We start from the raw sequence: 12,482 nt of genomic DNA, 5'->3' as shown, positions 1-12,482 counted from the left end.
TTTTAGTAAATGTACTTTTATGTCATGATAGACCTCTCCAAGGTGCCTATTGTCTTGGCAATTTTATATTTGGTAACTAAAGAAAAAATAAACACTCCCTGATAACTCTAGCATCTGGCTGAATTCAGACTCATTTACTCTTGAAAATATTCCTAATATATTCCTGGTGGATTGAATGCCATTCCTATATAATCCTATATAATCCATATATTATTCCTACATAATCCTAGAATTCTATGTTTACCTTTGTCTTTCCTTGCATCTCTTCCACTTGACTTCAAGAGCAAGGACTGTCTTGTTCATCCCTGTATCCCTAACACATAACATACCAGTGCAGTGCTGTGTACATGGTAGGGCCTCAATAAATGTTTTCTGGATGAGTTACTGAATGAATGACTGTGTCATTACTCTTATAAAGGGATAAACAAAAAGTGGGCTCCTAAGAATGGAGGGGTTATTTCCGAGAAGAACAGATTTTCATCCATGGCTGGGGCACAAGACTGGGCCATTTACAGTGCAGTCTATGCCTGTAGTGACTTCTGGAATGGTTATATAGAAACCTGAATGCAAGGAGAGTCTTGGATATCTACACTGTGTAGAGCTTTACTTCAGGCACTAGGAATTGGTCTCCCCCCGCCCCCCCCCCATACACACACAAAAAGGCCATAGAGAAAGCAGATAATATAGAATACTAGGGACAGACATTCTAAGGCACATGACACATTTCTCTATTTCTTCTCAGAAATGCCAAACCAGTTCAGTGTCTCCCTGAAAATGGCTGTGATTTTTTCTCTTCCAGTGCACATGCCATTGTCCTACTACAGTTGCCTTTCCAAAAAGCCCAAAGAAAATTTGAATACCATAGAGCTCAGACCAGACTACAGGGGTTAGACATACTCTGGAGAAATTAAACAATATCATTTGTGGAAAACCCATGTAAGTATCAGTCATTCAAGATCCTTCAAATCCACAGTCAAACCACAAGGTCAATGTGAAATAACAATGCAATCCCCTGGGCATCTTGAACAGTCCAAACATGAGGCATCACATATATAGCTAATTTCATCTACAACACTTAAATGCAAAGGGATCAAAGGTAAAAAAGGCTGAGGTTGGTGATTTCTGCAGAGGCAGAAATGAAGTGTTTGGAATCTCTGGGATCCCCTAAGGTTACCTTCTACTATGTAAAAAATCCAATTAAACAGAATTGTACAGAAGTAATGTTAAGTGTCATTGTTATTACTGATAGAACATGTCCAAATTAGGCAAATGCACCAGATTTCTTCCACATGCTGGTTAAAAGGGCCATCAGTGGCACTCAGATCAGGCAAGTGTTTCTCTATCATGAAGAATATAACAGTCAAGAAGCAAGGGTCCACCTCAAGCCCCACTTCAAACAAAAGACCTGATGGATGGACCTTGAGAATATTGTGCTAAGTGAAATAAGTCAGTCAGAAAAAGCTATGTAAGAACTATATGATTTCACTTATATGTGGAATATGTAACAAACTCGTGAACACAAACAGCAGTGTGGTTATTGCCAGAGAGAAGGTGGTGGGGAGAAAGGGGTCCTAATATGGGGTGACAGGAGAAGATTTGACTTTGGGTAGTGGGCACATGCTGAATATACAGATCTTGTAACATAGAAAACCATACCGGAAACCTAAATGTTAATGTTGACCAATGTCACCTCAATCAAGTAGTAAATATTTTAAAAACCCAATTAAACAAAACACCTGAATGAACTGGCCATAATGAACTCCGAGAATGAAAATGAAATAGGACTGGATACTAGGGAGGAAGCATGTGGCACAGTGCTACTGGTGCTGATAAAGTTACACGTGAGCTTAGTAATACCCACAAAGATGTCTGTGTGTAAGCTTCTAAATATAAAGCTCAGACTACAGAAAATTTCTCTAAAAGCTCAAGGACTTGAGCTTTCAGAGAAAGTTAGAAATATTCCTGGTCACAGAACTTGCACGACAGAGTGTGAAGATTTTTGAAATGTGTCGAGAGAAAGCTCAAAGGTAGCAGTCTGAGGAAATGCTATCTTGGATGCAACAGGGAAGAAACATTTGGTTGGCAGATCATAATCAAATAACACTGAATGAAGAAATGGTAATGAAAGCTTCAACTGCAGAAGAATAATATAAACTAAATCCTATAAAATTATTGATCTAACATTCTCATCTACTATGATGAGCTCCTGCACAGAATATGGGTTTTGGAGAAAAGATGCACTTTATGTCACCTGAAAGCTTCTCTCACAAGAACACTTAAGAACTGAAGATATTAGGCAAAGCAAGTCAAGGCAAGTGGGTAGCTTATATTTTTAAGGGCTCTTGCCAAAGGTGTGTGTTGTATTTAAGAGTCCTCACCATCATCTTTATTGATGGTGACACAACACAAAAAGATCATAGGGAATAAAAGAGGTTCTGGGTCACGTTGCTCATGGAGAAAGATTCAAAACAATTTTGTAGCTACTCTCATTTTTAATTATGAATTCATAAAAATTGATATTGCACCCACTGCTTTGAAAAGATTAAGTTGAAAATGAAATAAAGTCAGTACACAGGACAAAAAGGGCAACATTAAATTAAAATCTGGGGGGAAAAAGAGGAACCACTCTCGGCCAGGTACTGTGCTAGGATGTAGGAGCACAAAGAAAAATCAGGAGACAACTAAGATTGTAGATGATCTGCAGGGAAGATGGAGAGACAGTGTCTCTGTGCCTTTGCAGAGGTTTCCTTCTGCCTCATGCCAGCCCTTGCCCATCTGTTCAAACTTTTATCCTTCAAGATCTAGCTCATAAGTTAGACCTTTGGCAAGTCTTCCTTTATCCCCCCAACTAGTGGCCTTGTGCATGAATTCATGCACATTGAAAGAAAATGAATTAGAAGAAATATTTTAACATCACTATTCACTCTTTCTCTATAATAGAAGTGTCAACCAAATTCATGATTGACACTAACAGATTGAAACACACACATGAGATTGGGACCAGTGAGAGCTTTATATGTATTGTACATGCATAAGTCAACTTAGCCTTTTATAGATACAGAATAAACTTGCTTAATTAGACCTGTTTTCTGATTTAGTTAAAAATTTTCCAGCCAAGTGAAGCATCCCAACTTCTCTTTAATAGCAGTAAATATCAACACAAAGCAGGTTATTATTATTATTATTATTATTATTATTACTAGAAGCCCAGTGCACAAAATTCATGCACTGGGGAAGGGGGGGGTGAGCAGTAAATATCAACACAAAGCAATTATTATTATTATTACTATTATTTTAATATATTTTTATTGATTTCAGAGAGAAACGGAGAGGGAGAGTCAGATAGAAACATCAATGATGAGAGAGAATCATTGACTGGCTGCCTCCTGCACGCCCCCCACTGGGGATTGTGTCCTTGACCAGAATTGAACATGGGATGCTTTAGTCTGCAGGCCAACACTCTATCCACTGAGCCAAACCAGCGAGAGTGCATGTGGCACAGTGCTAACTACTGCTGATTATTATTGTAAGATCACACAGGAAGAACAAAGGGTAACGCATTTAACTGCAGTAGTATTTGGCTATATTCTGCATCATGAGAAAACCTGAAGTAATTTCAAGGTCCACCATTTCTTACTTCTTTTCAGTCAGGTCAACTTTCTAAGCTTTCTAAATCTCTGTTTTCTGGCTAATGAAAGGAAACTAAGAAACTAGTTGCTAAGGAAAGGAAGCTGGGAGTTGCTCCATGACATCATTACCTGGGATGGACATTTAGCATATTATCTATCTATCTATCTATCTATCTATCTATCTATCTATCTATCTATCTATCTATAAAACAATCCCAGGTGAGGCTATGCTCCAGCTCTGTATATCTCTGTAATGGAGTATACATCCTATCCTTTTTATCCCTAGTATCCACCACAGAGTCTGCACTTATTGGATGGAAAAACAAAAGGACACTATGTAATGGCAACATTACTAGCATGAACAATGTGCTTAGTAATGCAGAAGAGGGAATGACTGGTTTTGCCTGAGAGAAGGTGTAAGGTTTCTCAAAAGAGGTGCTGTCTCATAAAGGCCGGGTCCTTTTGTGAGCTTTATTCTAGCATACTCATAACTACTATGTGAAATAGAGCCTCTCCCCATTTTACAATCAATGAATCTTAATCTCTGATAAGTGACTTGGCCAAAGTTAATACATCTATAAAATGCCCAGAATGGCTTTCTACGGAATGCTAACGAGTTTAGATTTTATTCTGTAGGCAATTGGGAGATATCAAATGGTTTAAGGAGAAAAATAATGCGTTCAGAAATATATTAAAATGAACTCTGGCAATATAAGTAGAAAGTTAATTAAAGGAGAATGAATGGGTCAAGCCAAAGACTAAAGGTCAAATAATAATTAGTAGGTTATTCTATGGATTATGAAGGAGCTAATGAGGAATGAATTAATACAGTGGCAAGGGTGATGATGAATCAAGGAAATATTGGAAACCCATTTTACAAGAAGAATTCAGAGGATTTAGTCACTGCTTACTCTAATTGGTGAAGGGAAATGAGTAATCACTAATGCCTCTGAGCTTCTATATTAGGTAATGGCATTATTAACCTCTAGAAGAAATATAGGGGAAGAAAGACCAAGGAGATAGAAAGACAATGGGGTTATTGTTGGGTATTTTTAAGATGGCAGTGGAATATTTAGGGGAGATTTAAATGAGGAACTGAAGTTTCAGAGAAGTCTAAGATGTATTTAAGAGTCACTATGAAGTAGGGGATGATTAAAGCAATGGGAGTAGATGGGATTCCCCAGAGAGCATGAAAAAATGAGAAGAGTTAAGAGGACCCATTGACAGGGAACATTGAGGTGTGGGGCGTGGCAGGGAAAGGCAGACTGCCACCAACTTCACAAGGAGACCTTAGAAAGAGAAGAGGGGATCCAAGAGGGTCATTATCATATTCATGAAAACAGATGATTACCAAGGAGGAACAGTTCAACGTAACCCAACGATAAGACAGAAGAGCTGAATATGACAAGAACTGAGATGTGAACACCAGATTTGTCATACCAGTAGCACAATTAAATAAAATATAAGAAGCCGGGAAATTCAAGTGGTATAATTTGGGAGACACTAGAAAACGCCATCAGGCATAGTTCCATATGCATAGAAAGGAATCTGATTGGCTCATGCTTTCTTCCCTAGGAGCTGGAAATATTATGAGATTTTCTTCCTCAGAAGAGAGACAACAGAAGTATTTCTCAATGGCATTTGAGGAAAGCCATATCCTATTATCTGTTCAGACATACTAAGAAAACTTTAATGAAATTAGTAAGTAAACTATACCCATCCAACCTAAACTTATTTTGAGACAATGGACTAGAAACTCTCAGGAATACAGAGGCTTAATGTGATGATGCCTCCAAGAAGTGGGAGGTGGGCCTTCTATAAAGATACAGTAATTTTCAGAAAACCTCCAATACAAACTTTAATATATATGTGTTAAAGCCACTCTCTAATTCTGTAATCTACTTTCTGATTCTAAGAATACTGGCCTGGCAGTGGTTCTTTTTGTGTTTTTTCTGAAGCTAAACATATATGTATGATACAACCTAGCAAACTCACCTCTACATATTTACCCAATGAAGTAAAAACTGATTTTATATAAAACCTGTATATGAATACTTATAGCAGCTTTATTAGTATTTGCCCAAACTGGATCCAACCCACATGTCTCTCAACAGGGAAATGGATACACAAATTGTGGTATATCCATCCAATGGGATACTAAGCTAGGAAAACAAATGAACCAGTGATATACACCACAATATTGATACATCTCAATGCATTACAGTAAGTGAAAGAAGCCATATTCTCTGATTCTACTCAGGTAACATTTTAAAAAGGGAAAAGCTAAAGGGCCAGAAAAACATATAGTGGTTGCAGGAGGCTAGGAGTAATGAGAGGGGTTGACAACAAAGGGGTATCAAGGAAAGTATTTTTTGACGTATGGAACTCTTATATCTTGACTGTGATAGTGGTTCTGCAACTACATGTATTTGTCAAAACTTGCAAAACTGTGTACTAAAAATTTTACCATATGTAAATTATACTTGAAAATAGAGCCAAGCCAGTGTGCTTAGTGGTTAAGTGCCAACCCAGGAACCAAGAGATTGCTGGTCCCATTGCCAGTCAGGGCACATGCTTGGGTGATGGGCTTAATTGCCAGTAGGGGCCATGCAGGAGGCAGCTGATCAATGATGCTTCTCTCTCATTTACATTTCTATCTCTCTATCTCTCTTATTTTTAATCTCTTTATCCCTCTCCCTTCCTCCCTCCCTCTCCCTCTCTCTCTCTCTCTCTCTCTCTCTCTCTCTCTCTCTCTCTCTAAAAAACACACAAAACAAAAACAAAAACATTTAAAAACAAACAAACAAACAAAAACAGTGAGGAGAAGAATACTGGTCTGGGAATTAGGAGACCTTGGATCTAGTCTCAGTTATGCCACTAACTAGCTGTGTAGCCATGGATTATTCTCTAGTCCTCTTTGGGTCTTGGTGACCAAATCTGCAAAACAAGATTGGAAAATTTCTCAAAGAGTCTATGGCCATGTTTTATAAAGACTTCCTTCTTTAAGCTAGGTGGTAGACCAGATGGCCTATTTCAATTCAATCCAACTACCTCAGTTGCTGAGTTATCATTGCGGGGGTGACTGGACTAAAATACCCAATCTGTGCACATGATTCTGGAAGTCTTCTTAGATTGGAAAGTGGTATTTCTAATTTGTGTTGTTTTAAAAGACGGAGCTTTGGGAAAGTCCATCTGGTCATGCAATTCGCAATTAAAATTTGACACATATATTTGGACAATGTGGAAAAAGTCTTTTGGGAAACACAAATGTTTAATGAGTTATAACTGGCCTCAGTAAACAATCATGCTCTTCTATTTTTTCATTTTGTAGGCACTAATTAAAAAGGCATTTGAAGATGGATGTTTTTACTACCTTCATCTGCTTTATCCTCCAGTGGGAACACTGCTTTCTACTGCATGAATTTACTGAAGGCTCATAATTGCTGTTACATTTTTACACTATCCATGGATTTGTAGACAAGGCAGACATTGAAAAGGAGCCAGGAGTGGCTCTATCCGGGGTTGAAGAAAGCATTTATAGCTCAAAAGAGAAGATTACTTTGTATAAAAAAATAGTAATCTTGATGAAAATAAGTTCAAATCTTATAAAGTAGAGGCCCCAAACCATGACTAGCAATTATGCTTGTAATAATGTTTTATTGGGACTCTGCTATGAACAATTCATTTAGGATTGCCTGTGGTTATTTTCCAACAGTATGACCCTCAAAAACTAAAATACTACTGGCCTTTTACACAGAAAAGGTGCCAACACCTTTCATAGAGCATGCCCTCTGCATACCATCTCACTTAATCAGCATAGCACCACCATGAAATAGGAATTATTCTTCCCACTTGAGAGATGTGAGGTGGTGAAGTCTAATGGATAAAGATTTGATGTGGAGTCAGACAGACCTGCACTGTGCTTTTTACTAGTTGTCTCACTTTGGGTTTATTACTTAAATTGTCTGACCTCAGTTTCTCCGTGAGTAAATTGGGACCAACACCAATTTGGTAGGGCCAATGTCAAGAGTAGCTGTGCCAATTAGTGCGATGCTTTGTCTGTCATAAGCATCTAACACTCATTTGCTATGTGAGAGAAGCTTTCAGTATCCCTGGGGTGTTTTTCTTCCTAGAGATATTGTCCATTAATAAAACACTAATGATGCCCATCATATGGTTGGTTATGGATTAATTTGAAGGATCCCAAAATAGTCTGCACCACTGCTCTGTGTTACATAAGGCACCTTTTCCTCGGTCTCTCATGAATCAAGCCAAAGGAAAAGATAATAATGATGTTTCTAGCTCTCCACTCCATTTCCCAAGAGAAAATTGAAGGTGCCCTAACAGGGTGAACTTTCCTACAAGCAAGCCCATTGGATCGACATTCCCACAGCGCCATTGATGGGATGCAGAAGGGCTGCCCAGAAGAAGGAACTGCTTCAAAGACAACATTACAGCAGAGCCAAACCTTGTTTATATTGCTTACAAATGTCAGGCAGTTACAGGGCCACGGTGAATAAAGGCAGGGAAATCAGAGGCCAAAATTTCAGCAGAAAGGCAGCTCTGACTAGATGATGAGCTGGTTCAGGAATTTTAGTCAGGATGCATTCATAGTGCCTGTAAATAGATATATGCACCATGCACCCACCATACACATGTTTAAAATGTCTTATAATTCTTGACTTTTGGTCAGCATCCAGAAGGAGCAGAGCAGGTAAAAGGAGGACACGGCCTTCATATTCCTTGAGCTCAGGTAACTCCCATTGGCTGGGACCAGTCCATTTCTGGCCATCTTGATCCTATTATGTCGTGGGGCTCCTGGCCAACTGGGTGAAAATGACTGGTGTAGAATTAAAAGCTTGAGGCAAGTTTTAAAGCAGCAATCAAAAGTTGGAAAAGTAGGCTTAATTATCTATTATTTCATTTCCTCTAAAACATGGTAAAATGAGCTTTCAGATGGGTGTATCTCTTTTGGAGGTCTGATTATAAACGGATGCAATTAATTTGGTGTGTGTGTGTGTGTGTGTGTGTGTGTGTGTGTGTGTGTGTGTTTAATGTCTACATTCAAAATAATGTTTCCTTGAGAAAAAATATTTAGAGTCTATTCATTCTTTCATTATGGAGTTGATCTCCAAGTCAGTGGCAGGTTCTTTTGAATGCCTCCAGTAATGGCCAGACTTCCCCCTTTGAGGATGGGGTTCCTCTTTGAAAATGGCAGCCAACTATTTAGCTCCAGATCTTGTAAATAAAGTGGGTAATTAAGCATGGTGAGACATGGTGGGTCAAAAATAAAACTTGGAGGAAAGCAAATAATTCAATTAAAAAATAAGCAAAGAATCTGAATAGATGTTTTTCCAAAGAACATATACAAATGGTCAATGAGCACATGAAAATGTGCACAACATCGTTAGCCATCAGGGAAATGCAAATCAAAACCACAATGAGATACCACTTCACACACATCAGAATGGTTATAATAAAAAAGACAATAACAAATGTTGGCAAGGATGTAGAGAAATTGGAACCCTCATGCATTGCTTATGAAAACGTAAAATGATACAGCTGCTTTGGAAAACAGTCTGGCAGCCCCTTAAATGGTTACATATGGAGTTATCATATGACTCAACAATTCTACTCCTAGGAATATACCCAAGAGAAATGAAAACAGGTTCACACAAAGCTTGAGCCCAAATGTTGAAAATAGAATTTTTGATAATAGCCAAGATTTAGAGCAAAACAAATGTCCACCAATTAATGTATAAATTGATAAACAAAATGTTACATTCTTGCAATGGAATATTATTTGGAAATAAACAGAGATAAAATATTGGCACTTGCTTACAACATGGGTGAACCTGAAAAACATTATCCTAAATGAAAGTAGCCAATCACCAATGACCACATATTGAATAATTCCATTTAAAAAAATGTACAGAATAAGCAAATAGGCAGAAAGTAGATTAGAGGGAGTCAAGGTTTGGTGGCTGGGGGGCGGTGTGTTGGGAGAACATGCAGAGTGACTTTTAATGGGTAATTTTTCTCTCTCTTTTTCTTAAAATGAAGTAACATTGATTTATTACATTATATATGTTTCAGGTATACAACATTATAATCAAATATCTGTATATTCTTTAGCATGTTCACCAAGAGTCCAGTTTCCATACTTCTATAGCAAACCTAGACCCAAAATATTTTAAGAAATCCCAGTTGTCTTTAGAACTTCTTTTATCAGGCAACAAAATAAAATAAAACAAAACCAATTTTTTTGTTTTACATTTTTTTAAAAAACCCAAACACACAATCTTTTTAATAAGGCTATGAATCTTCTAAAGGCTGCCTAACATAAAATGAGTTTGAACATTAACATGTAAAGGACAGGCAATAAAAATAGTATTATGAGTGCAGACAAAATATCCAAGAGCTGGAGAATGTGACCTCTTCTAAGGGGAATAGAAGGCAAGGATTCAAAATGCACAGCTTTTGAAAACGAAAGAAAATGACAACAACTGAATTGAAAAGGCTGAACTTAGCATTACCTTCCCAGAACACAAACATATATTTAGCTTAATAGACTTGAGTACTATCTCAGGAAAAATCTTACCGTATATATTATGCATCTAGGGCGATGAAAGCTGTAGAAAATGATTTTGCAAAGCAAACACACTGCAGGCTGACAGTAGCAGAGATTAAAAAAAAAAAAAAAAAAAAACAAGTCCAAGGCACACGTAATAAATTTAGGTCTCATTTCTTATATATCATCACAGGAGGAAAACAAAGAGCCGAAGAAACCTCAGATACAAATAGAACCTGGCAGAACGAAGCATGCGATTGAAGCTTAAAAAAATGCATGTGTTTTTTTCTGATTATAACTGTAATATAGATTTATACTAGAAAATTTGAAAAATATAAAGAAAAAATTAAAATTACCCACACACAAAAAAAATCCCACAACCCAGAGAGAACCATTATAAAAATATTGGCATGTTCATTTGCATCCCTTTTTCTATGTACATATAAAAATGTAATTGTTTAATAAAATTGGGCTCTCATTTAAAGAAAATGTTAATCCCCACCACTTCCTATCACTTCTTTGAATACACTCTCATGTTGTTATAAATTCTTTGAAGATGTAACATGAATGATCCATTATACTGGATCTTAAGAATTTAAACAGAATTATTTGATGCTTTCCATATTACTGGACCTCTAGGTGGTTTCTAATTTTTCGGATTCATAGATAGCACTGCATTTTACTTTCTTGTGATGAACCTTTATTTACTTTTTAGGACAAACTAAAATGTATATCAATGTGTCAAATTCAAATTTAAATTTAAATCACTCAATGTACCCATACCTATACATTTACCACCGGAAATCTCTGGAGACAAGTACAAATAATGCATAACAAATAAACGATACTATTTTCATACCACTCAAAGTCTACCTTTATCCTTCTGGGCAGTCAGTCATCTTTCAGGCAGCACATTAGTTCCTCTAGGAAAATGGTCTATATCACTGGGCTAATCTAAATGTAATAACGTGAAACTTGGCTGAACCAGATTTCTCCAATATCATTGTGCATGCAATTACAATATTCTACAGATTGAAAAATACCCAAGACTCTTAAAAATACATACCTTATTATCCTTTCATTTAAAACAATATACAATGGGCATTAAAATGAAATAAATAAAGGGTGATAGCCAATGGAGGTAGATAGTAACCCACTCTTCTCTGAACATGCAAGTTCCATACAGTATCACTTAAGGTTTTCTTCACATTCCAGCTTTATGCCGTCACTTTCAGTTATAGAACTCTTAAGTGCTCTTAACATATTGAAGTTATTAATGGTTCTTGTTTAGAATTATATGGTCTTAACATTCCAGTTTTAAATTCCTTATAGTCTATTTTTTTTAAATGGTTCTATTTTCAAGATTTTAAATAGGGTTCTCACAAACACTAGTGTGTGTGAGTGTGTGTGTATGTGTGTGTATACATATAGACACATACCTGTAAAATGTTTTTCTCCCATTAGTCAGAGAAAGGCAAAGTAAAACAAAACATAACAAAAATTCTACTTACATCACCGGTCACATGAACTATGAAATCATTCAAATTCTAAGGCTCTCTCAGACGAAGATAGCCTGGGCTGCCCTGTAACTTGTGTGGACTGTGTACACGGTACAACTCTAGATGGTGCAATCGTACCCTGATCTCTGTGATGGGTACTTTCTAGGGTGGTCAGGTGCCCGACCTGCATAGTTGTATGTGATGACCTTGAAATTAACTAAGGCAATACTGTTCACCCATCCATTTCTATTGGACATTCTTCCACCCTGGTGAGCTATGAAAAAGACAAGTTTGAGGTGGGAAGTGGCCTTTAAGTCTATATACTTTTTTAAATAAAGAAAATGCTACAAAAATAAACACAATGACAGTTTCTCCATGGCTCTCCTGTATCCCTCCCGTATCCCCTTCCATCCACCCACTAGGAAGAGTGGGGTACCTTGTGTGAGTAACTGCAGGTTTCTGACTTCTTCCCGCACCTTCAGCTGGAGCACCTGTTGCAAGATGTGCTGCCGGAGGTTTTCCTGGGCAATCCCCATTCGCTCAAGCTTTTTGTCAGTAAGTCTCAGCAAAGCTCGCCCTGCAGGGGTTCAGGAAATACAAGGAGAAGCATATAATCAAGGGCTGGAGAAGGATTTCCATCCTAGCCTTGGCTAATTCTTCATACCAGAAGTTTCCATCTAAACACACACTCTTCAGAATACAGGATTCCCCCATGATTCTGGTGACAGGAATGGATAATCCGGATGAAAAAACAAAAAAAACCCCCCAAAACCCACACATTTA

The 12,482-nt window shown here is 37.4% G+C and overlaps 1 protein-coding gene across 7 annotated transcripts in view; it reads right to left on the bottom strand.

Moving 5' to 3' along the window:
* The window catches only part of SAMD12 (sterile alpha motif domain containing 12), a 325,419-nt gene that overhangs the window by 138,665 nt on the left and 174,272 nt on the right, over positions 1-12,482 (bottom strand). For all 7 annotated transcript variants that reach the window (XR_014793242.1, XR_014793243.1, XR_014793244.1 and 4 more), the window contains one exon: positions 12,136-12,276. Coding sequence is in view for 2 of the 7 variants with exons in the window: in XM_084864987.1 (XP_084721113.1) it covers positions 12,136-12,276 (141 nt within the window). In the remaining 5 variants the exon portion in view is untranslated. The remainder of the gene's footprint in view (positions 1-12,135; positions 12,277-12,482) is intronic.

Source organism: Pipistrellus hanaki (assembly GCF_964339955.1).
Source record: "Pipistrellus hanaki genome assembly, chromosome: 17".
Taxonomy (NCBI): domain Eukaryota; kingdom Metazoa; phylum Chordata; class Mammalia; order Chiroptera; family Vespertilionidae; genus Pipistrellus; species Pipistrellus hanaki.
The sequence above is the reverse complement of the archived record's forward strand: the minus strand, read 5'-3'. Positions and strand labels throughout refer to the sequence as shown.